The sequence below is a fragment of the Phytophthora infestans genome, genomic scaffold, assembly GCF_000142945.1.
Source record: "Phytophthora infestans T30-4 supercont1.28 genomic scaffold, whole genome shotgun sequence".
NCBI classification, from domain to species: Eukaryota; Oomycota; class Peronosporomycetes; order Peronosporales; family Peronosporaceae; genus Phytophthora; species Phytophthora infestans.
The window spans coordinates 1572750-1594924 of NW_003303731.1; the positions used below are offsets into that span (position 1 = coordinate 1572750).

The following is a 22175-nucleotide window of genomic DNA, read 5'->3' on the forward strand; positions in this document are numbered from 1 at the left end:
GAAATGACTGTCGGCGTAAAACTCACCGTGAAAAACGGAATGCGCGCCGTTGGCCCATTTTGCGTCCTATTTCCGGCCGTCTTTGCACCGCCATCACTTGGAAACTCCAGTGCAACTTGAAGCAGTTGAAGTTGCCTGGGTCATGGGCAACATCTGCCACGCAGGCTCGGGTGCCGGCACCAAGGCCAAGACCAAGTCACGTTCATCGACAGGCAGCTCCAAGGCCGCACCCACATTCGGCAAGGATCCGACGCTCAAGCGCGAGGATTTTATCTTCTCCAATATCCAAACAGCATCGTTTCTGGCCAAACTCCCTGGCAGTATCAATGGCCAGCAGTTCCTCATTGAGGAGTGCCACAACTGCGATATCTTCCTGCTGGACCACTGCACGTCTGTGCAGATCGACGCCTGCACCAACTGCCGCATTGTCGTGGGGCCCTGCGAGAGCAGCGTCTTCCTGCGCAACTGCAAACGCTGCACCGTTGTGTGTGCCGTGCAGCAATTCCGCGCACGCGATTGCGAGGACGCATCAGTGTACCTCTACAGCTCCACGGGTGAGTGAGTACAACAACTTGAGAAGAAATCTTGAAACACTAACGGTTGTCGATTAAAATGTTTTCAAGAGCCAATCATTGAGACGTCCAGTGGCCTGCGGTTCGCATGCTTTCCACTCACCTATTTCTCATTGCAGGAGCAGTTCCGTCAGGCCAAATTCTCGCCCTGGAACAACAAATGGAGCGAGGTGGGTGGATCAGTCCTTCGAGGTTGTTATGTATGTAAAATGGCGCTGACTTTGTCGTTGTCGTAGATTTTCGACTTCACTCCGGATCACGGCGGGTGGAAGCCACTGCCGATGCGTCGTCATGAATCTCCACTGGCTGAAATGATGCAAGACAAAGAAAACAACGGAGCTCGATCGCTCTGGAAGATGCCATCGTGGACGGCAGAGGAATTGGGTCTTTCGGTGGACTTACCGCAGTTGGTGGTGCCGATCACCAGTGGGCTTTGTGCCAGGAAGGCCGACGTGCCGACGCTGTTTGTGTGCTTTGCAGTGGTGGGTGATGCGCGTGAAGGATTACATGATGGCTTTATGACATGATCAAACGATTCTATGTTTGCAGCCCAACGAAGCTCTCATGACGAACTTCGTGACCGAGATGGCAACGAAGAAGAGCGACGACAGTGATGAGCCTACGCTACTTATCCGCACCAGGCAAATGCAGCTCACAAGCGAGCAGGCAGCAGCATTGTTCCTGGATAACACTAGTTTGGCTGGGGTACGCACGTTGCTTGGAATATTACCTGCTGTCCACTATTGATTTCATGCGATTGTTTTGATTTCGGGCAGAAAGCAACTGAGGCAGCTAAAAGCACGGCTGGATCCGTGATGATGGAGTTCCAGGGACCACAATGCTATTGTCACTGCAATGAAACGGTACAAGGTGTTCGTTTCGCGTCTGAGGCTGCGGCTAGAAACAATATATTCATGTCCAAGGATACCGCGTCTGCATTGTACGTTTGCACCTTCAGTCGTCTCAGTAAGTTGCTTGGTACATTCGTTTTTTAACGATCACCCTTGGATTGCTACAATTGTAGACGCCTGAGCGATCTCATCTTTCAGCAATGGAAAAACGTTATTTGATCCAGACGGCGCAATTTGCTTTATATTACCTCAATTTAATGTCTATCACCGAGCTCGTTTATACATGCCTTGACGTTGTAAACGCAATTCTTTCAACTGGAGTATTCGTTTTGATTCGCACCAATTCAACCTAGAATTTCGAGAAAAGCTTGGTTTGTCAATTTCGGATGCGTCGTTTGAAGATATGTATCCACATGCGAAGCCCCTCCCTCCCCATCCGTGACGACAATAGTGAGATCATAGCAGATCGACATCAGCAATGTCGACTTCAATATGACGTCTCATTCGAGCTCATCACTTCATGTAGCTCGCATCGAATGGCAGAAATCATGGATGATTTTTTGGCCCGACAGTCGGATATCGATGATAATAGGTCCATCGTTTCAATGTCGGCGCTGTGGTGCTATGACGACGTATGAACCAGTGATGGTGTAGTGTAGCCCGGGATTTGAAGCGAAGCAGGAATACCAGCAAGGCGGGGGCCAACCCGCACTGAAGTATAGGCCGAATATATTTAGCTAGTTCCTAGCAAATCGAAGAGTGAGGAGCATCATGGGTCTGGCGCTAGCCAGCCCGTTCCTCCTCAATGCTGCTGCCACTTGATCAGAGCGACAGGCAGCAGTCAGAAATGGACATGCATCCACATGAAAGGAAACATGCAGTAGGCCTTACTAAATCCTAGTATAATACACAAGGACACTGGCTGTCCGAGTGTCTGTGATATCGTCAGCCGACAGGCGTCAGACACACCACCAGATTTCCACCCATTGTCTTCTAGCCACTGGGCTGTAGACACATTTGGGTGGACACCCCCAGCTCCGGCTCTAAGTGCAAGGGAAACCGAGGTGGAAACCCACAGTTCACTACACAGCCCCCGAAGCTCGGTTTCACCTGTTCTCGTCTTACCGATCACCGTCACAGTAGTGTTCACCAAAATAACTAACTGCCCTGGCCCTGGTCCCTACGGCGACTTGAACGGCGTGGCTGAATACGTGAAGGCGTCCCAACCCGCATCTCAGCTCGTACTCGGCGACCTCGAGGAGGTGGAGGCTCTTGGACCTCGGCACCCAGGTGCAGCTCACCATCCCCGTCCGCAGTCTGCCCCGATGTCTGTTGTGAGTCGGCCTGAGGCTCTTCCTCAGTCGCTCGATTACTTCTCCGCTTGGGTCTGCTAGCGGTTCTGAGTCGTCGCTTCTGTCCAGTGAGACGAGGACGTGCCTGCTGGGCTTCACCCTGCGGCCCCCGCGTGTCACAAGTCGACGGTGTTGTTTCGGAGTCCGTGTTCGGCCGCACTTCCAGTATTAACTGGCGATCCGCGTGGACTAGACCCTCTTCACGACCTCCTTGAAGCCGTTGCCAGTGCTCACGAAGCCGCTGGTCATCGGTACTTGACACATAGCTCCCAACCAATACTCGGATCTCCTTGGTCAAAGCACCCATGGGTTCATACGAATCCTCGATAGGTTGTAGCCCTTTCCAGCTTACCAGGATTTCAAAGTCATTGATGTCACTATTCCACTTGTATCCCTTTAGTCCTTCTACTGCCAACACGATACCTTGTGAGGACACATGCTCCAAGAGCTCGTCCGTCACCTCCAGGCTATCGTCGGAGTAGAACTTTAACCTTGATGCATGGACATCTTGTTCATCACCAGTCACGAGGTGCTTCACACGAAATGAATGGGCGTCGGCTCTCGTTACCTTGTACGGACCAACCCACATCACCTGTAACTTGTTGCCGTGCTTCTCGTCCACTCGGGACCTTAGCACATAATCACCGATGGTGAAGTTTACCACGTTCTCACCACGTTCACGTTTCTTATTCAGGAGTCTTTGTTTCTCTCGTCTGTCCTTCACCGCACAGTGCATAGACCTTATGCTCTCCCTCAAGTTCTCCAGGTAGCCGTCTATCTCAGCACTAGCAGGGATTGTTTGCAGGCGGCGTCTGTCAGGCAGGTAGAACTCGCTCAGCGGCGTCGGGTTTTCCAATCCCGTGAACAACTCCAATGGCGAATGGTTGCCTAAGGAAGGCACAGCAGTGTGGTTCAGGTTTGACTGCACTAATGGCACCAAATACACCCAATCTTTGTGACTAATCCGATATTCCAGCGTCATCGCACGAATGACCTGGAGAATGTCACGGTTAATTCGCTCGATTGAACCATTTACCCATGGACTGTATGCCGGCGTAAACGTCTGCTGCGTGCGGAGTCTTCGACTCAGCTCAGCCACCACTTCGTTCTTGAAGTGTGTCCCTTGATCTGATACCTAGGACGGCGGTATTCCATAGCGAGAGTGCCAGGCTAGTAAAGCTTCCACCACAACAGGACTTTCCGCTGAGTCAGCCACCACTAGTTCGCAGTAGTGGGTTGCGTGGTCTTTAAGAGCCAGAATGTAGCAACCCGTTCCGTAGCTCGGGCCCAGATATAGGTAATCAAAATGAAGGACCTTGTTTCGCTCGTTGCACTTTATCAGTTCTCCCCACGGTCTTGGGATAATTTTCCCCCCTCGGGAATGCAAGCAGAGCAAACAGTCATTAACGAATGTAGCCACAATCCTTCGTAGGTTGTCGATTGAGAAAAGACTTTGGAGGTGCGACACCATTGCTTGCTGGCCACGATGTCCTTGGCTTCCGCAATGTGCCACAATGCACAGCCTCCGAATTAAGTCAACAGCTTCTGCAGGAATCCAAATATAGTCATTCAACGTAAGAACGCCATTTTCCGAGCGCACCGCACAGTCCGGTGGCGGGAATTTGGACTGCGTTTCCACGAGCTCAGCAAAGGAAGGCCACACAAACTTATCGTCGTCAAGCGGTCTGAGTTCAGTACGTCGGCGAGGTTGACTGCGCCGGATCGTTTATAGCCGCTTCAAGTTTGCCCTCGGTGTGTGGTTGCCAGCCCACCGAGAAACCATGTCAGCCCAGACGTTCTCGGGTCCAGGTACGTGCTCCACGATGTATTGGAATCCCATAAGTTTCATGGACCATCGTAACAACTTTCCTTTCACGTGTTTCTTGACACTCTCATCAGGTGCGAAAACGTGTACCAAGTTCCGGTGATCGCAGAACATCCTGAAAGCCTTGGGACGGAGAAGAAGATAGTCCAGCTTTTCGCAGGCAAGGACAATGGGTAAAGCTTCCTTCTCTATGACTGTAACGGGCCAGGTATTTACTCCGTTACTTGCTTACACTATAGTGTTGAGGAAGCTCGACATAGGACGACTGAGTCTTAGGTTTAAGGAAAAATCAACTCTGACTTTATTTTAGGACCAAGGCCACAGCCCTGGCCACTCAAATACACGTCATAGTCCAATTGGCTAATAATGGGTCTGGCTCCCCATATATCAGCCAATGGCATTTCAGCACACGCTAGTCGTGTGCTGATGCACCTACTTTTGTAAAGAAATCTACCTACTTATGTAATGGAGGGGCCCATTACAATGACGGTCCAGTTGAGCTGGCTACCAGTGAAAGTTCCACTCATACAGGTAAGTAACCTGTGTTGTTGTTGTGTCACAGAAGTCTTCGGATCAAAGTTGGCTACTTGTGTCACGATTACCGCCCAGCCCATGTCGCTGGCGTCGGTGAACAAGCAAGTCGTCGCGTTGTCGTCCGTATACGCCAAGGTGGCCGCATCAGCCAACATGTCCTTGACTCGGTCAAATGCCAGACGCTCTTCGGTAGTTAACTGAACTTTGATCCCAACTGCAACTCTTTTCGTCCGCTTTGTGTCAGCGAGCGCTGCATCTAGTCGGCTCTGGAGAGGCTGGACTTGACGGGCGAAATCCACGATACTCTCTCGCATCCAGTTTATTGCGCACACAAACTGCTGGAGCTCACCAGCAGTAGTAGGGTATGGCATCGAGCGTAGTGTCTCGATTCTCTCGGGGTCATGGCGGATACCTTCGCCATTGATGAGTTTACCGCACCACTTAACCTCTGTTTGGTATAAGCTCGTCTTCTTCGCACTCAACTTGAGGCCAAACTTATTGAGAAGAGAAAAAAACTCAGCGAGTTTGTTTAGGTAGACGTCAATGTCGTTTGCGTACAGCAGGAGGTCATCAATCCAGATGAGGAGGTGTTTGTACAGCAAGCTACTGAAACACTCCTCCATAGTCTTTTGAAAGTGGATGGCAGCATCACTTGAACCTTGGGGAACCCGTCGAGGTGTGAAGATTTTCTCGTCTGTCATATACGAGAACCACTCTTGACAGAACTCAGCCAAAGGCAATTGCCAGAATCCTTTAAGGAAATCAAATAATCCAAAGTGTCTCATTCCACTTGCGTTTTCCACCACTAACGAAAGAATAGGCATAACGGCTGCCATTACACTGGTCTGCGCGTTCGTAAGTCTGTAGTCCACCGTCTGCCTTACGTCCAAAAGATCTGAGGACTTCTTCACTGGGAGCACGGGGCTCGACCAACGGCTCTTTGGGTTTTCATACACCAACTCTAGTTCAACAAGACGACTGTTAAACTCTCGAAGAAACTTGCGGATGTGAGGAGGATATTTGCGGGGCTTACACTTAGTAGGTCGAGCCCCATCCTGCAACTTCACTTCCATCGGCGGAACATTGGCCGGGGGATCCGCGCGTAACTCCAGTCGCCACACGTCGTACGCGTGTACAATTGTGCGTAATTGCTCCACGTGATCCAACGGGAAGCCACAATCCACTGCACGGTCGACCAAATTCTCCACTGCAGCAAAAATGTCAACATCATTACTGGGGGAAGGTTCATGAACCTGTGCGGACATCTCATCAGCTTCCAAATGGATTGGATCACCGGCTAATTCATCATCACCACGGCTCGCCAATTGTTCCAGCTGACGATCGACATCGATTCCCAACAGCGTGAGTAGATCATTTCCAATGATAAACTCGTCGTCGTCACAATCGACAACGTGAACCTCCACCAGATTCATCGGCTCCACAGGTCCAACTGCCGTGTGAATTCGCACTTGCAACATAGCCTTCTGTACTGCCGTCACCTTCTTGTCTCCAAAGGCTTGACTCTGTACTGGAACTTCAAGCTGTTTGACTTGGACTTCAGGGTCCACTGCCAGTAATTGCTTCCAGTGCGATTGGCCAATAACTGTATGGTCCGAACCACTATCTGGGCAATACGGAAGCTCCAGTACGCCATTTAGCAAGACAGTACGGTCTGTAGTTGGCAGAAGTTCTCCAAGCCGCTTCGTCCTAGCCTTCTTGGTATTTCTTGCGTTGCGAAAGCGCTTGAACAGCTCTGTTTTCTCATCCTCAGTCGCATCCGGACATTCGCGTAGCCAGTGCATCCTTTCACACTTAGGGCATGGCCCTGGCGGCGGTCTTGACGAAAACTTTGGCTTTGTGTCTTGATTCTTGTTGTCCTTCCAGTTAAGCTTGACCTTCGCATGCTCCGCAGGTCGGTTCTGCTTGTCCTTTTGCTTGAAAGGCTGTTTGGCCTTGGGCTTCTCCTCTCGCCCTGGAGCCTCACGCTTCTGCGTCTTCAAACGGAGATACTAACTCTGTCGCTTTCTCGGCGATAAGTCGGAACAGTACCTTGGGGTCTCTCTCCGCAGCAGCGTGTTTATAGCGGATGGACCGTTTTACTTCTTGCTTCAGCATGGGTGGCTTCAACGCCGAGATCAGTCGTTTGCATTTCTCTCGTGTCCCACGCTCAAGGCTGAAGCACTCAGTCAAGCCATTATCGGCGACTATCGTCTTAAAGCATCTGAAGTAGTCCATGACGCGAGCTGTCACGTCGCTTTCCGCCAAATTCATCTTCAGCTCTCTCTTGAAGAGCTCCTTGATATCAGGTAGCGCCTTGTTCTTGACGCTCCCCACGATGTGTTCGATCTCGGCGATCAACATCCCTTCAGTCACGTCCACAGTCTCCACATTCAACTGGAACTCACAGAAGACGTCCAGGAGATCAGCGTCGAACGAGTCCTTGATCTGCTCTACCACCGCATCGTAGTCTTCGCCAGTCACTCTGCATCTGTTGTGAAGCTTCGTCTCGTAGTCTCGTCGCTCCTTCTTCCAACGTACAAGTGCCTCGTGCGAGATAGACTTGATCTTGGGTGGTAGTACTGGCAGGAATACCGGTACAGTACCGGTTGGTGGTTCACCATTACCACCGGCGCGTATCATCTCGAAGTAATCGCGCTTGGTCTTGAAAGTAGTACTTGCTGTCAATCAAAGTTGTAGACGAACAGCAGTCGATGGCTTCAACGTCACTGGACGCGCGTCGATGGTGCGCGAGCAGCGGAAATCACTAAAGAATTTTTTGTAGTGTAGCCCGGGATTTGAAGCGAAGAAGGAACACCAGCAAGGCGGGGGGCCAACCCGCACTGAAGTATAGGCCGAATATATTTAGCTAGTTCCTAGCAAATCGAAGAGTGAGGAGAATCATGGGTCTGGCGCTAGCCAGCCCGTTCCTCCTCAATGCTGCTGCCACTTGATCAGAGCGACAGGCAGCAGTCAGAAATGGACATGCATCCACATGAAAGGAAACATGCAGTAGGCCTTACTAAATCCTAGTATAATACACAAGGACACTGGCTGTCCGAGTGTCTGTGATATCGTCAGCCGACAGGCGTCAGACACACCACCAGATTTCCACCCATTGTCTTCTAGCCACTGGGCTGTAGACACATTTGGGTGGACACCCCCAGCTCCGGCTCTAAGTGCAAGGGAAACCGAGGTGGAAACCCACAGTTCACTACAGATGGGTAAAGATGTACGGGGAGGGGCATTTCAAAGAAGACAGCTCTAGGCAATATGTATTGGAGTAAGCAGTAAGAACTGCAATGCTCACCGAGCTTGCAATATCGATTGCGATACCTGGTGCAGCCTGCGCTACCATGTCGGCATGTCTGTTGTGCTTTAAAACCAGCAACTTCTCAAAGTTAGTAATTGCAGTATCACACGGAAAGAGACTAATCACAAGTACAAAAGGCAGAAAAACGAGTGCAGTTAAATTTTCAAAAATAAATTGAAAACTGGACAGAAATCATGGATATACCGGTACAACCGGAAGAACGTCGAGTTCACCTTCGTTTCGGGGTGAGCTTCGCAAGCTTTTTATTTGTAGACTTCTGATTCTTCAATGTTTTTGCGGAACCTACATTTTGCTGAAATGTGAAGTCAACTTGCTTACTTCACATCTACTTCACATTGCGCAGGTTTCAAATTTTGAAACCTAAAAGTAATCATTAAGTAATCTTTATCTCGAGAGCATCCGCGGGAAAAGTCTGTTGTTTTGTATCGGGCCCTTCGGCTCCCCGAGAGTTTGTCTTGCAGCAGCCTCATGGAACGCACTCGGAGTAGCGGAGCAGCCGACTGTGCGCGCAAGCGCAAGCGAGGGGCGCTACAGGATATCAGCAACAATGCCAAGAAACTGTCGCAATCGCGCCCATCATCACGGCGTAGTTCAGGCGTCGTGAAAAAGGAGAAAAAGGAGACGGGGAACGATGCAAGTTCGAAGGCGTCGCGGGCCTCTGTGCGCCGCAAGACGACAGCCACGACCGTTAACTCGGCGCTCAAGAGCTCCATGGCGTCCACAGCCGCCAGTAAAGCCAAGAAGCGTGCACCCGCCGGCAAGAAGACGGAGACCACTCGCACCAAGAAGCGGAAACTCGAGGGTGCCGAGAACCAGCCGCCCGCTCCGCATCAGAAGATCCAGACGAGTATGTTATCATTCCAGGCGCCTTCGAAGCCCAAGGAGAATCAGGAGTATGCAGAAGCGGACAAGGAGAACGTCAACGTTAAGACAGAGGTGAGATGTTTGTAGTGGAAGGGGGCTTATAGAAGTTTCTGATGAGATATATGCAGGTGGACAATCAGGTGGAGACTGTGACAGTGAAGCAGGAAGTGGTCGAGAAGACAGAGGTAGCAGAAGCTGCTCAAGTGAAGAGCGAGGAGAGAAAAGACGACACGCCAGAGGTTCAGGCGCCGGAACAGACTGAGAGGGAGACTACTGCACCAACCCCCGCTGCAGCACCGCGTGACGAGTATGCGCCTCGTCCATACACGTTCTCATTCGACCACAAGAACTCATGTTTTGACGAAGAGACGTACGCTACATCAGTGCGTGATATTGACGCACCGTCGGCCACTGTGAGCTCGCACCACGCGAAGCTGGTCCGTGAGTTGGACATTTATTACAGGAAACATGAAGTCAAGTATCTGCCCGAAGCAGACTACATTGGCACCGTGCAGCTGGATATTAACGAGAAGATGCGCACCATTCTGGTCGACTGGCTCGTCGAGGTCGGAGAGGAGTACGAACTCGACTCGCAGACGTTCCACAAAGCGGTAGGACTGACCGTACTTTCCCAGTACGTCTTGGCTATGAGTTTCTTATATTGCTCCGTTGTCTACACTTGCTCTAGGTAAATCTGGTGGATCGCTGTCTGAAGAAAATCAAGATCAACCGCAAGCAATTCCAGCTCCTTGGCTGTGCTTGTATGATGATTGCCGCAAAGTTTGAGGAGGTCTACGGTCCGAATGTCGAGGAATTTGTCTACATTTCCGACCAGACTTACACTGCGGATGAGGTACGAAGCCTGTTGTCCTCTCATTTACGTCCTATTGCTAATTAACTGGGATGGATGTTGCAGATGATGAACATGGAAGTACAAGTGCTAACGGCACTGCAATACCGCGTTGCGTCGACTACGTGTTACGGGTTTATGCATCGCTTTATGAATGCAGGGTGTACAACGGACATGCAGCGGTCTCTGGTATTGGTGAGTAACTGACACTCTTGTTGGCAGTCTTGTATCGCTAAGATTGGTTTCTTTCTGCAGTATCTCAGTGATTTTGCACTACTCTTTTACCACATGGTTCGGTTCAAGCCGTCGGTCCTGGTGGCCTCTGCTGTGTATCTTGCACGTTTAACGACTGGGGAAGCGGAGCCGTGGACTCCTACATTGCATCATGTCACCAAGTACAACCCACTAGAATTTCAGGACTGTGTCGAAGAGCTGCACCGTCTTCATACGATTGAATCCCAGGTGGTCAACACCCAGAGAGATAAGGCGAAGGCTGTGAGCGAGAAGTACCTGGCAGACAAGTTTCACCAGGCGAGCACTGTTCCTGCTTGCAGCAAAAACCAGTTGGCGGACTCCTTCGACCAGTACGCGCCTGCTTAAAGAGGAATGACCAATGTTCGCTTTGGTAATTAAGTTTGGACGGACCAGCCATCGTAGCACTACAGGAAGCAGACACTCGTCGGTATTACTACTATTTTCCATCATTTTGCCAGGTTACGTTTTTCCACAGTACGTAGTAGTATTGTTTGTATATTTTACATGTAGAGTACCTTCACCTCAAACTGCTCAAGCAGAAAACTGCAGCAATTATGAGCAATTACGAATGCCACGAATGGAGCACTTTAATTTCGTTCGAGACGCGGATCTTGGATAGCCTTGCCGCCCGAATGATGAATGGCGCAGACGGACGTCCGCGCTCTCTGCTGTCTTCGCGACAGCCCTGGTACTGAAATTGCTGACGAAAACAAATACCGTATTTCGCATGTAGAGCGCTGCACCCTCATATGAGATGCACCAAGATATTGACCAATCACATTCGGCTATCTTGAATTGAGGAAATCGCATGTAGAGAGATGCACCATTCCGTAGCCAACCAAGTCTTTGCGGCAAAATTTTCGCCGGCAGTCGGTCATTTGCCATGACACGCACGAAGCCTCGCCCAGTGGGCAGACCACGTGTCGGTGGTAAGGGACACCACCAGACCAAACACACGGTCAAGAGCATCACGGTGCAGAAGAAGCTAGACATTCTGTCGTTTTGGGAAAATGCTCCTCTTCCTAAAATGCGTCATACAATTGATCAGTTTTGGCACGATCTAAATCGCACTATGATTCAGCGCTGGCGACGGGAGGAAACAAAGCTAAGGTCAGCATTGAAGAAGAATAAAGGTGGCTATCAAAAGGTAAGGAGCTTAGGCGTAGGAACGATTCTGAGTAAGGAGGTAGAATTAAAGATTGTGGGGTGGGTGAACTGCTTAAGGGAAGAGGGTGTACCAGTATCGCCTCGAATGCTAGCGATTCAAGCGCGTCAGACTGCCGTGGGAGCTGGCATCAACGGGTTTAGAGCTTCAGATAAGTGGATTAAGGGATTTAGACTTCGACACCGCCTGAGTATGCGTGTACCTACTCGTCAAGGGCAAGTCAGGCCCTCGGATGCTGACAAGGTATAAGTAGCATTTGCTATTGAAGTCGAGAAGAAGGCTCGTCAGCTGGGTATCAAGCGCATTTTAAATGCAGACCAAACAGGTTCGTTTTATTTATTTTTTACTTGATGTTATTAAAACGCTTAAATTTAACTTTTTATTTAGCTGCTTTCTTTGAATATTTGACTGTGAAGAGAACGATCAGTAAACGCGGAGCCAAAACCGTTTGGGTGAAGTGTGCTGGAGCCTCTAAAGAAAGAGCTACAGTAATGCTGCTGGGAGACTCTGACAGGTATAAATACACCCCGTTCGTCATCTTCAAGATGAATCCATCCAAGATTAAGAAGACTCATGTCAAAAATATTGAAAAGCGCTTCGGATTTGGTATTAGAACGTGGCCGGAGATCAAGCGCCTTCAAGAAGAGACCAAATTGCAAATATACACGAATGCAAAAGGTATGTGTTTTAAAAGAGATTTATTAATAGTTGTATTGATTCTAATTTTTTTTATTTAGGCTGGTGGAATAGTTATCTGTCGCTGAAGTTTCTGAAGTTCCACTTTGGCGGCCGATCGTTCCGAGAGGAGCTGGTGCTTCTCCTCTGGGACGATTTTAGCGGTCATTGAACCGCAGAGGTTCTTGCCTACGCTGCAATCAACGTCGTGTTGATGAAGGTGCCACCAAATGCTACTTCTGTCTGTCAACCGGCAGACGTAGCATGGAACCATCCTTTCAAAAGCGGACTACGTAGGTGCTGGCTCGGGAATTTGCAAGAACAGCTGCAAAAGCCAAGAGAAGAGGGATCAAAGTCCAAGCTAGCGCCGCCTGGACGCGCGGGGATGTGCCGATGGGTGTGCAGCAGTTGGGAAGCTCTGAGTGTTGAAACCATCCAAAATGGGTACAAGAAGTGCGACTTGCGTCTCGACACCGACTGCCTTGCGGCTGCGTCTTTGGTGGAGGAGTTGCAGCGACTATCGCTAGTAGGGTCAAGTACTGACGCAGATCAAGATTTCAATAGATGGCTCACCGCAGAGGAGGATGGCAACGTGAGTGCTGACATAGCCGTCGTGTAAATACACTTTTTCTAAAGGAAAAAAAGATTCCTGTATAATTTGATTATGTCTTTTGAATATGTATTTATCCAGGTTTGATTTGCTTTGTGAACCTTGGATGCATCTCTCTACATGCGAAATACGGTAAAGGTGCATTCAGTAGGATTGATGGGCAACGTGGCTTTAACAACTTAATTGTGTAGCGTCAAGCAGACGTAACAGCCGAGGTTCTTAATAAAATGTGGCGATGAAGCTTGAGCAACAGCTCGTACGTTTCTCTTTTCTCAAGATCAAAGAGAAAACGTACGAGCTGTAAGGACTGTGGCGGTCTGGTCACCTGTCTGCCCCCTCTCTTTCATCCGCTCTTGGTTGCCGTTGATTTAAGTTGTGGCCGATTTCCTTCTGGCTTGTGCTTCTAGAACAAAGTAAAGTCTTCACGTTCTCTCCAAGTCAATCATACAGCATGTTACGAAAAGTTATCAGGGTATCGTTTTTCGGTCGGTCGTGATTCTGTCCTGCGAACCTTCCAGAAGTCGAAATTGACTGGGAGTTTGTAAGCGAGTGTAAAAATTCCACGATCTTTCGCTTGCTCCGACATTCAGCGTGGTCCACACAACTCCCTTTTTCCTCCCCCTCTTCCTCAGCCAGCCAGTCTCAAACCCGCGCAGTCCACAGAGACTCGACCGGACCGGCAGCAGGGAAGAAGAAATCCCCCCAGCCTGATACATTAACACAGACACATATAGACTAAGACCTCCAACATGTTCGGTGGCGGATTCGAGAGCTTTTTCGGCGGCGGTTTCGAGGGCGGCCCTGGCGGCCCAGGCGGCCCGTCCAAGCCCACGGACAACAACAAGTTCTACGAGGCTCTAGGTGTCTCCAAGACGGCCACGGCCGCTGAGATCAAGAAGGCGTACCGTAAATTGGCGCTTAAGAACCACCCGGACAAGGGCGGTGACCCGGAGCTTTTCAAGACCATTACGGTGGCCTACGAGGTGCTCAGTGACCCAGAAAAGCGCGAGCTTTACGACCAGTATGGCGAGGAAGGTCTCCAGAACGGTGGCGGTGGCGCCGATGCTAGCGACCTGTTCAGCCAGTTCTTCCGTGGCCAGGGTGGCCGTCGGCCCCGTGGCCCGCAAAAGGGCGAGGATCTTACGCATCCACTTAAGGTGTCGCTTGAGGATCTGTACAACGGTAAGACCGTTAAGCTAGCTGTGAATCGCGACGTGCTGTGCGGTCGCTGCGAGGGCCGCGGTGGCGCCGAAGGAGCCGAGAAGACGTGTGACACGTGCCAGGGCCGCGGTATGCGCGTTCAACTGCGTCACATTGCACCCGGCATGGTGCAGCAGATGCAGAGTGTGTGTCCTGACTGCCGTGGCCAGGGTAAGAGCATCCGTGAGAGCGATCGCTGCAAGGGCTGCAAGGGAAAGAAGGTTACGAAGGAGCGTAAGGTGCTGGAAGTGCACATTGAGAAGGGTATGCGCAATGGTCAGCGCATCACATTCTCGGGCGAGGCTGACCAGGCCCCTGGAACAGTACCCGGTGACATTATCTTTGTGGTGCAGGAGAAGGAACACGGTACTTTCCAGCGCAAGGGCGGCAACCTTATCATGGAGAAGAAGATTAGTTTGGTGGAAGCTCTTTGCGGTTTCGAGATGATCGTGGAGCACCTGGACGGCCGTAACCTACACATTAAGACGCGGCCTGGCGAGATCATCAAGCCCAACCAGTTTAAGTCCGTGCACGGCGAGGGCATGCCCACACACGGCAACCCGTTCGTCAAGGGCCAGCTTGTCATCCTGTTCAAGGTGCAGTTCCCGGAGAGCGGCAGTCTGTCTGAGAAGCAGCTCAGTATGCTCAAGAGCACGCTGCCGGCCCCTACGCCTGTGGCGTCTGTGACCGAGTCAGAGGAGTGCTTCTTGTCGGAATTTGACGCCGAGGCCGCCAAGGCTGAACAGCAGCAGCGCGAGGCGTACGACTCGGACGAGGAACGTGGCGGCCAGCGCGTGCAGTGCCAGCAGCAGTAGAAGGCTTCTGTCTGCATGCAGGAGACGAGGTTAGACTTGGCTAAGGACGAGAGAGCTGCGTGCAGGAAAGATGTTTAGGCTGCCTGACTGTGTTTCCCTAAGCTCTGCAGCAGTGCGTTTCAGTAGCGAATCATACGTTAAGAAGAAGAAAAGAGAGAAAAAAAAACTTTATGTTTACATTGCTAGTCGAGTTGGTCAAGATGCTTCATGGTGGAGCACTTGCTTAAGAACTCAATCTAAACTTTAATTTTACTACTTTGACTACTACAGGTAGTAGTAGTCTGCTCTTTCAATTGCCTACGGTAAACACCTCTTGTTTATCTGATGTACTACTATATTGTAGTAGTACATTCTGTCGAAACGATACATGTCGTTATCAGCAGCCACTGCAGTATTTACACAGCTATAGAAACAATGAAGACACTAGTGCAATAAACTTAAGTGGGAAACCGCAAATGGGAACGTCTGGCATTGATTCCTTATGAAAAGAGCTCAACACGAGTCGCTTCCACTCCCTGGCAAGGAAGGAAGTTCACGCTAGACTTTGTCCCTTATCCTTTCCACCTCATGGCCCCTTGGGGCACCATTCAGCGGATATCGACAAAAGACCACGTCTGGGAATCGCGTAATAGGCTTCACGATCCAGAAGCTTACTCGTCGACGGTGTCGTTCTGGAGGCCCTTGAAGGTGGCCACCTGCACGTGCTGCACAAGCGTGTACAGCTTCTCCTTGGCGTCCTCGTCGTCGTTACGCTTGCGCGAAAGACGCACACGCACGCGGTAGGGCACGTTGCGCACACCCTTGGACCAGATGAACTTATTGAGCTTGGAGTCAATGCGCACGTCCTGGGTCTTCATGGTCACCTGAGCGAACTTCTTGATAGCGCGCACGGCACGAGCGGCTTTCTTCTTAAACACGCTGTTGGGTCACAAGAGGAACCGCATTGTAAACAAATTTCAGAGCAGAGAAAAAGTCAAGGAAGTCTCCAAGGTGGGAGCTACGGCGAACCGAGTGCGGAAATACGCAGATAACGTGCAGCATATGCATGTAAAGGGGTTGAAAAAGGATACCATCCGTGAAGACGCTTGTGCAGGTTGATGGTGTAGTCGCGGGCGACCACATCCGGCGAGCGCTTGGTGTTGCGAGTCTTGGTTTCCTTGACCATGGTGAGTGTTCCTGGTGAGCTAGCTATTCCCGAATGTTTTGGACGTCGGTGGTGGCGGCAATAGGGAGCCAAGCCCAGCCAATCGATTCGACCGAATACTGATCATATACCGGTACCGAGGTACCAGAAGCTTGGTACAATAAATTTTGTTTCTTAGCAAAACATTAAAAAAGTTCATTTTTGTGGCTCCAGTCTAGCGACTTTTTGGATACATGTTGTGAGTCACCAACATTATTGAATACGAAAATGGTAATGTTGGTGGAGAGACTCAAATTTTGCTCTACTGATATTAGCCTACTCTTTTTGGTCACGGAACTCAACGTTTGATGAATGTTTCGAGCAATGCTCGGCATGTTGGAAGGACAGTCCCTTACCGCATAAAACCTTTGCCTGCATCGCTACGGCCGCCTGTAACTTGTAGGCGGCCGTAGCGATGCAGCCAAAGGCTTTACAGTGTAAGTGCTGTTGTGAGTATTGCTCATACATGAAAGACTACATATGTAGAAACGGCGGCAGATGAAAACGCACAGCCGCTCATGACAAGCTCACATCGAGGTGAACATGATACATGTACAGTACATACAAAGATCTATGGGCAAGGACTACAGTAGTCTTTTCTGTTTCGTGAGGAGCACGGAAGCTCCTCATCCTGTCTTTTCTCCAAAGGAACTGTGGTTTACGCCCTATGCAAGTTGCAACGTCACCGCAAGCACGAAAAGGAAACCACTCGAAAGCCCGCTGCTCGTTACATCGAATCGATAACGTACCTTGAGCTGTGTAACCTGCCGCCATCGTCTACGTTCCGCCCGCAATAGAAAAAAGAGTTTGTTTGGATGAACCTTACGGTGAAGACGCTCAGCCTGAGCTGCTCGTTCCTCGTGTCTCAAGTTGAAACGCTTTGTGAAGGAAGAGGGAGGAGCAGCGCCGTTTGGTGGTCCAATAACGGATCACACGTCACGGAGAAGTGGAAACGACCGTGCTACGAAAGGGCCGATCCTGTTAGGTCCTAACTTAGGGGCGCTGAGGTGCCACACGCCTCGTACTGTAGCCTTGAAATCCAAGTTGGATGGGGTCGAGGAGACAGGTAGTTCATTTTGGAATTTCCCCGGTCAATTCGAAGTCCACTAATTTCCAGCTACCCCACCTTCAAGTACCATGGGCTGCAGTCAATCCAAGGCGAACGACGTTGTCATCGAACCGATCACGGCACCCCCGTCCGAGTGCGGCAAGGCCTCAATGGATCTTGTTTTTACCGATATCATTATCGATGACCACGAGGAGACGAGTACCAGCGTCCCTCCCGCACCTGTGGAGGAAGAAGTCGAAGAAGAGGAGCAAATTGCCGCTCCCATTGAAGAGAGACTGAGTCAGTCACTGACCGAGCAGCCGCCCGTCGATGTTGAAGCTCTTCAAGAAGAGTCCGTCACGGTGCGAGAGCCCGCGGTTGATGAGGCCACGGTAGAGCAGGAGCCCGTCGCGGTTGAAGCGCCCGTCGTCGCCGAAGCAGAAGTCGTAGAAGAACCGGCTGCCGCGGAAGAGGAAGAAGAAGACCCGGCTGAACCCGAGATGGAGGTTGAGGACGTCGCCACCTCGATCGTGGAGAAGTCCGCTGCGACGTGCGTGAATGCTCCCGTCTGGACGTTTACAGCCGACAAAGTCTCGTTCACCATCGGCGTGGCCTTCTTCAACATCGCAGGCTCCAACACAGAGGGCGACGAGGTGAATCTGACCAAACGATACTCCGAGTTCAAGGCGCTTCACACCGAGATGACCCAGCTCATGACGAAAGAGGAGTTGCCACGTATGCCCGGCACGTCGTTCCTGCAGGGTCGCAACGATAAGGATCTATTGCAAGAGCGAGAGACGACCTTCGTCGATATGCTCAACGCTATTGCACAGCACCCGGAGGCATCGCAGAGCGCCCCGTTCGCCGAGTTTGTGGCGGCGTAGAGCGCGGCCGGGAGCATACCTGCCATCGGTAGTCTGCGGTAGGCATTTAGATTGAGAGCGAGCAATAGTAGCCGACAGAACCAGCAACAGCATCGTCAAACGGAAAGACGCCTATAAATATGAAGCGTAAGCCTGTACAAACATATTACCATTCAACCATGAACCAGCAATGCTGGCAGCATCGGTGTCCTCTTCATCCGGTTACATGTATAAAAAAACGGATAAAAGGCTTCAAGACGGGGTGCGACTATCACAAGAAGCGTCCGACGACGGATTTGGTGGAGAACTTCATGCGAACTAAATGACACTGCTTCGTTGCGGCGGTTTGTCTCCAGCGGTGAGTAACGCACTGGTACATTCACAATTGCTCTGACATCCTCCGCGTGGAGACTGGGATAAGGATCGGGCTGGGCAGATGGCTTCGAGATACGCGGTGCTTCCTCTACGTCTCCTGTAGTCTCTGCCGTTTGGGCACAGGACAGGCGCCGACTTGTTGGCTGGACGATTCGTCGGGAGAGGCTTTTTCGTCCTCTGGAGTTCATTCCCGATTTCTCTCGGTCCCACTCACCTCGAGTCCTCTCTTCTCCATTCAGTATGGGCTGCAGTCAATCCAAGGCGTCGACCGACCAGGTCGTAGAGCGCGTGTCGGTGGAAACCCCGGCAGCTGAAGCTCCGGTCCCTGAGAGCATCAAGGCAACTGAACCCGAACCGGTCGTCGAGGCCCCACCCGCGGATGAATTGCCGCCTGCACCCGCTTCGGTTCCAGTTGAAGAGGCCCCAAAGACAGCAGAGTCGGTTGTGGAAGAGCCTGCTGAAGCCGAAGAATCCCCCAAGACCGAACCTGGTGAGCAAGTCGTCGCTACAGCTGAAGAGGCTATCGTTGAGGATGCGCCGAAGACGGAAGAGAAGGTTTCTGAAGCCGAACCCGACGAGATCCCGGTGAAAACTGAGCCTGAAGCCCCCGAGTCAGAGCCCGTCGTTGAAGAGGAAGCCCCCAAGTCTGAGCCTGTTGTTGAAGCACCTGTTGAAGAAGAGACTCCTGTCGAAGCGCCAGTTGAAGAGGCAATCCCCGTTGAAGAGGTGACACCCGTTGAAGAGCCTAAGTCGGAGGTGATTGCTGCGCCTATCAGTGAGGTAAAGCCTACTACTGAAGGCACTTTGACCTTCAAGGCCGAGGACGTGGCGTTCAACGAAAAGGGCGTGGCCTACTACAATTTTGACGGCTCTGACTCCAGTAACCCGGCCAACGATGTCCACGTGTCCAAGCGCTACTCAGAGTTCAAGGCTCTGCATGCGCAGCTCACTCAACAGTTAGCGGATAACCAGGATGAGAAGTCGTTGGACCTGCCTGCGCTGCCCAAGGCCTCGATCTTACAGGGTCGCAAGAACAAGAAGATGCTGGATGACCGCAAAACTCAATTCACCGCTTTGCTTAACGCTATTGCCGCACACTCGGTGGCATCTCAAAGTGACGTATTCAAGAGCTTTTTGGCGTAGGCGTAGAGCTTCAAGGCTACATGTATCGGTAGGAAAACCTACACTTTTTTCGGTGCTATGTAAAATGTATTTCTTACAACTCGAACAATTGACTGCATGAATAAGTCTCGTTTCCAATATTTTTCATGGAGCAGCGATTGAGTTTTCAACGTGCTTGTCTTTCTGCTCATTCAATGAAAGTTTTGACGCGTTGACGCAACTATTAATTTTGTGGCCTCGCCGAAGGAGGTCGAGAGCTTTGCCGAGTCGGCCATCAGCACACCTTGTCAACGTTAGAGAGACCACCTGGGTGGAGATCTACGAGAAGTGCTCGTGAGAAACACAGATCAACTGGTGTGAGTACCGACAGCCGGCACGCCCTACGCATTGCTCACCACCATGTGTAGCTTGCACCCGCTGAGAAAATGGAGAGTGCTCTGTGCTTGAGCGAAGCGATACGAACACGAGAGCAGCACCACGAAGACTGGACAGCATCACTCATTCTCCATTCTCCACGGATTAACTCAAGCTGCTCGCCTGTCGTTGACTGGGTACAGCTCACGTGACAACCTTTCTCAAGCTACAAACCATGGGGTGCACTCAATCCAAGACAAACGAGCAGGAGGTGACCGATCCTAAGGTCGCTCAGGCCGAGGAGGACGTCAAATCTGCACTGGTCGAAGTGCCTGAGACTGTTGGGACCGAGGCTGCGAATATTGGGGTGCCGACCGTGAAGGTGAAGACTCCTGACTTCGAAACGCGGTTTGTCTCGGGTGAGGTCAGTATCAACGAGTACGGCGTTGCCTTCTACAACTTTGACGGGTCCAACCCTGCAGACCCCAGCCGGGAGATCCACTTGTGTAAACGCTACTCGGAGTTCAAGGACATGCATGAGGAGATCTCGAAGCTTATGGCCAGTGAGAAGAACGTGAGACCTGAGGACCAGGACAAGTTCCAAACCTACCCGGCACTTCCGTCCATGCCCCGGGCAAATGTTGTTACGTATTTGCTCGGACGTGGTAATCAAAAGGTAGTCAACGAGCGCGAGGCCCAGTTCGTCAAGATCCTGAATGCAATAGCAGCTCACCCGATCGCCTTCCAAAGCACGACGTTCGCAGAATTCATGGCTTAGATAAAGAGTCCTCACGAAAAATCCTGTCATTGAAAACAAAAAATCTACGTAGTATTTTATTTGTTCAAGTCTCAAATCGATCTGCCAAAATGCTCCATAGCTTCCGAGGCTTGAATTGAGCGTTCCCGCGCCAACAGTTACAAGGCTAAGTGCTCGATCACAAATTTCGGGTAGTCTACTGGTGCAGTCAGGATTGACAGCGCCTGCCCATGTACCATTTCGGAAGGGAGAGATGTTCAGATATTAATGCAGGGTCCCCACATGTACATGTTTACTCTGCCACTCAGTAGATATCGTCTCATTTCCAATCTTACGCCAAGTCTGACAAGCCTCTCCCAAAAGTGTCGATTGACATTGCTATGGGTTGCTCACATTCGACGCCAAGCCACCAAATGCGTAGAGTTAACGAACTCGAATTCTTCATCGAGCTGTCCATTGCCAAGCGTCCAGGAGGAGCAGACGTAGGCCCCATTTGTGCTACACCACGAAAGAGCGACTGGATAAGTGGTGGAACGACTCCTAGCGAGTCGGAGGTCGACATGGAGCCAGCCCCAAAAGCCGCAACAAATACGAAGAAGCTGCCAATTGGCGTCATTAATTTTTACGTTGTCAAGGTCATCGCCGACATGGACGGTGTCATGTTCTACCACTTCTGCGGCACAAGCGCAAAGGACCCGACAAACGAGGTTCGTATCGCCAAGCGCTATTCGGACTTTAAGACTCTGAATGCGGAAATCTCGGAGCTGATGGCGAGCGAGAGAAATGTGCCGGCAGCGCAGCAGTATTTGCTCGAGGATCAACCAGAACTACCGGAGATGCCCAAGGCGAACGCGTGGACATACTTGCGTGGACACTTCAATGAAACGGTGCTGGGGGAGCGCGAAGAGCAGTTTACCAGGATCCTGAACGCCATCTCAAGGCACCCTGTGGCCTACAAAAGCCAGCATTTTACGGAATTCTTGCTGGAATAGGATAGTGATAATTGTGTGTATCAACAACATGAAAACTTATTGTGCTTTGCAGCCTTTTTGGCAGTTTTAATAATAACTCGTACGATTTGTGAATGTATCGCTATCTATAAATCGTATTTAAGTACGATTTGTTGTAATCCGTGAACGAGTTAGTGTTCAGGCATCAATAGAGCTCGTAGATGTACTGAGTAGCGCGGTGCCAACCAACATGAGAAGCATTTCGTTTGGCACTTTTAAAAAGTGCCATTTCAAGAAAAGTCTTACAGCATGGCGCATTCAAAAGACCTTCGTTGGCGTGCGGTAGTGCTATTTTTTGTTTAGATTTATGATGTGGTCCAGATAGGCCACGTGCTCGGAGCCTCGGCGCGCTCCATCTTGCGCTGGAATCAGCTTTTTAAAAGGCATGGCATGGTGACAGGCACGAAGCGGAGCAAGCGAACCTCCCGGTGGCCGGCAGCTGTGTGCTCGTTCGTTTTAAAGTACGTCCAGGACCACCCATGCTTTTATTTGGAGGAACTACAAGACACGCTTCGCTACAAGTTTGGGGATATTAAGTTGTCGCCAGCAACAATTTGCAGAGCT

General features: G+C 50.8%; 8 protein-coding genes across 8 annotated transcripts; 7 read left to right on the plus strand and 1 right to left on the minus strand.

The window, feature by feature from the left end:
* Positions 1–142: 142 nt before the first annotated feature.
* On the plus strand, positions 143–1604 carry PITG_13367 (XRP2-like protein; the record flags this gene model as incomplete). The annotated part of the gene is made up of 6 exons (XM_002899958.1): positions 143–554; positions 624–742; positions 809–1054; positions 1122–1277; positions 1349–1538; positions 1597–1604. The coding sequence occupies 6 exons, from the start codon at positions 143–145 to the stop codon at positions 1602–1604; spliced, it is 1131 nt and encodes a 376-aa protein (XP_002900004.1).
* Positions 1605–8933: 7329 nt separating this feature from the next.
* On the plus strand, positions 8934–10779 carry PITG_13368 (cyclin-like protein; the record flags this gene model as incomplete). The annotated part of the gene is made up of 6 exons (XM_002899959.1): positions 8934–9401; positions 9458–9770; positions 9804–9940; positions 10018–10182; positions 10246–10374; positions 10402–10779. The coding sequence occupies 6 exons, from the start codon at positions 8934–8936 to the stop codon at positions 10777–10779; spliced, it is 1590 nt and encodes a 529-aa protein (XP_002900005.1).
* Positions 10780–13533: 2754 nt separating this feature from the next.
* On the plus strand, positions 13534–15084 carry PITG_13370 (uncharacterized protein; the record flags this gene model as incomplete). The annotated part of the gene is made up of 1 exon (XM_002899960.1): positions 13534–15084. One exon carries the CDS (start codon positions 13634–13636, stop codon positions 14897–14899), a length of 1266 nt encoding a protein of 421 aa, XP_002900006.1.
* A 252-nt stretch (positions 15085–15336) lies between these two features.
* On the minus strand, positions 15337–16098 carry PITG_13371 (60S ribosomal protein L31, putative; the record flags this gene model as incomplete). Its single annotated transcript, XM_002899961.1, has 2 exons — positions 15337–15817; positions 15970–16098. 2 exons carry the CDS (start codon positions 16062–16064, stop codon positions 15550–15552), a joined length of 363 nt encoding a protein of 120 aa, XP_002900007.1.
* Positions 16099–17169: 1071 nt separating this feature from the next.
* Positions 17170–18014, plus strand: PITG_13372 (uncharacterized protein; the record flags this gene model as incomplete). Its single annotated transcript, XM_002899962.1, has 1 exon — positions 17170–18014. The coding sequence occupies one exon, from the start codon at positions 17220–17222 to the stop codon at positions 18012–18014; it is 795 nt and encodes a 264-aa protein (XP_002900008.1).
* Positions 18015–18567: 553 nt separating this feature from the next.
* On the plus strand, positions 18568–19604 carry PITG_13373 (uncharacterized protein; the record flags this gene model as incomplete). Its single annotated transcript, XM_002899963.1, has 1 exon — positions 18568–19604. The coding sequence occupies one exon, from the start codon at positions 18609–18611 to the stop codon at positions 19509–19511; it is 903 nt and encodes a 300-aa protein (XP_002900009.1).
* A 466-nt stretch (positions 19605–20070) lies between these two features.
* On the plus strand, positions 20071–20634 carry PITG_13374 (uncharacterized protein; the record flags this gene model as incomplete). The annotated part of the gene is made up of 1 exon (XM_002899964.1): positions 20071–20634. One exon carries the CDS (start codon positions 20080–20082, stop codon positions 20620–20622), a length of 543 nt encoding a protein of 180 aa, XP_002900010.1.
* A 302-nt stretch (positions 20635–20936) lies between these two features.
* Positions 20937–21593, plus strand: PITG_13375 (uncharacterized protein; the record flags this gene model as incomplete). The annotated part of the gene is made up of 1 exon (XM_002899965.1): positions 20937–21593. The coding sequence occupies one exon, from the start codon at positions 21015–21017 to the stop codon at positions 21591–21593; it is 579 nt and encodes a 192-aa protein (XP_002900011.1).
* Positions 21594–22175: the final 582 nt, after the last annotated feature.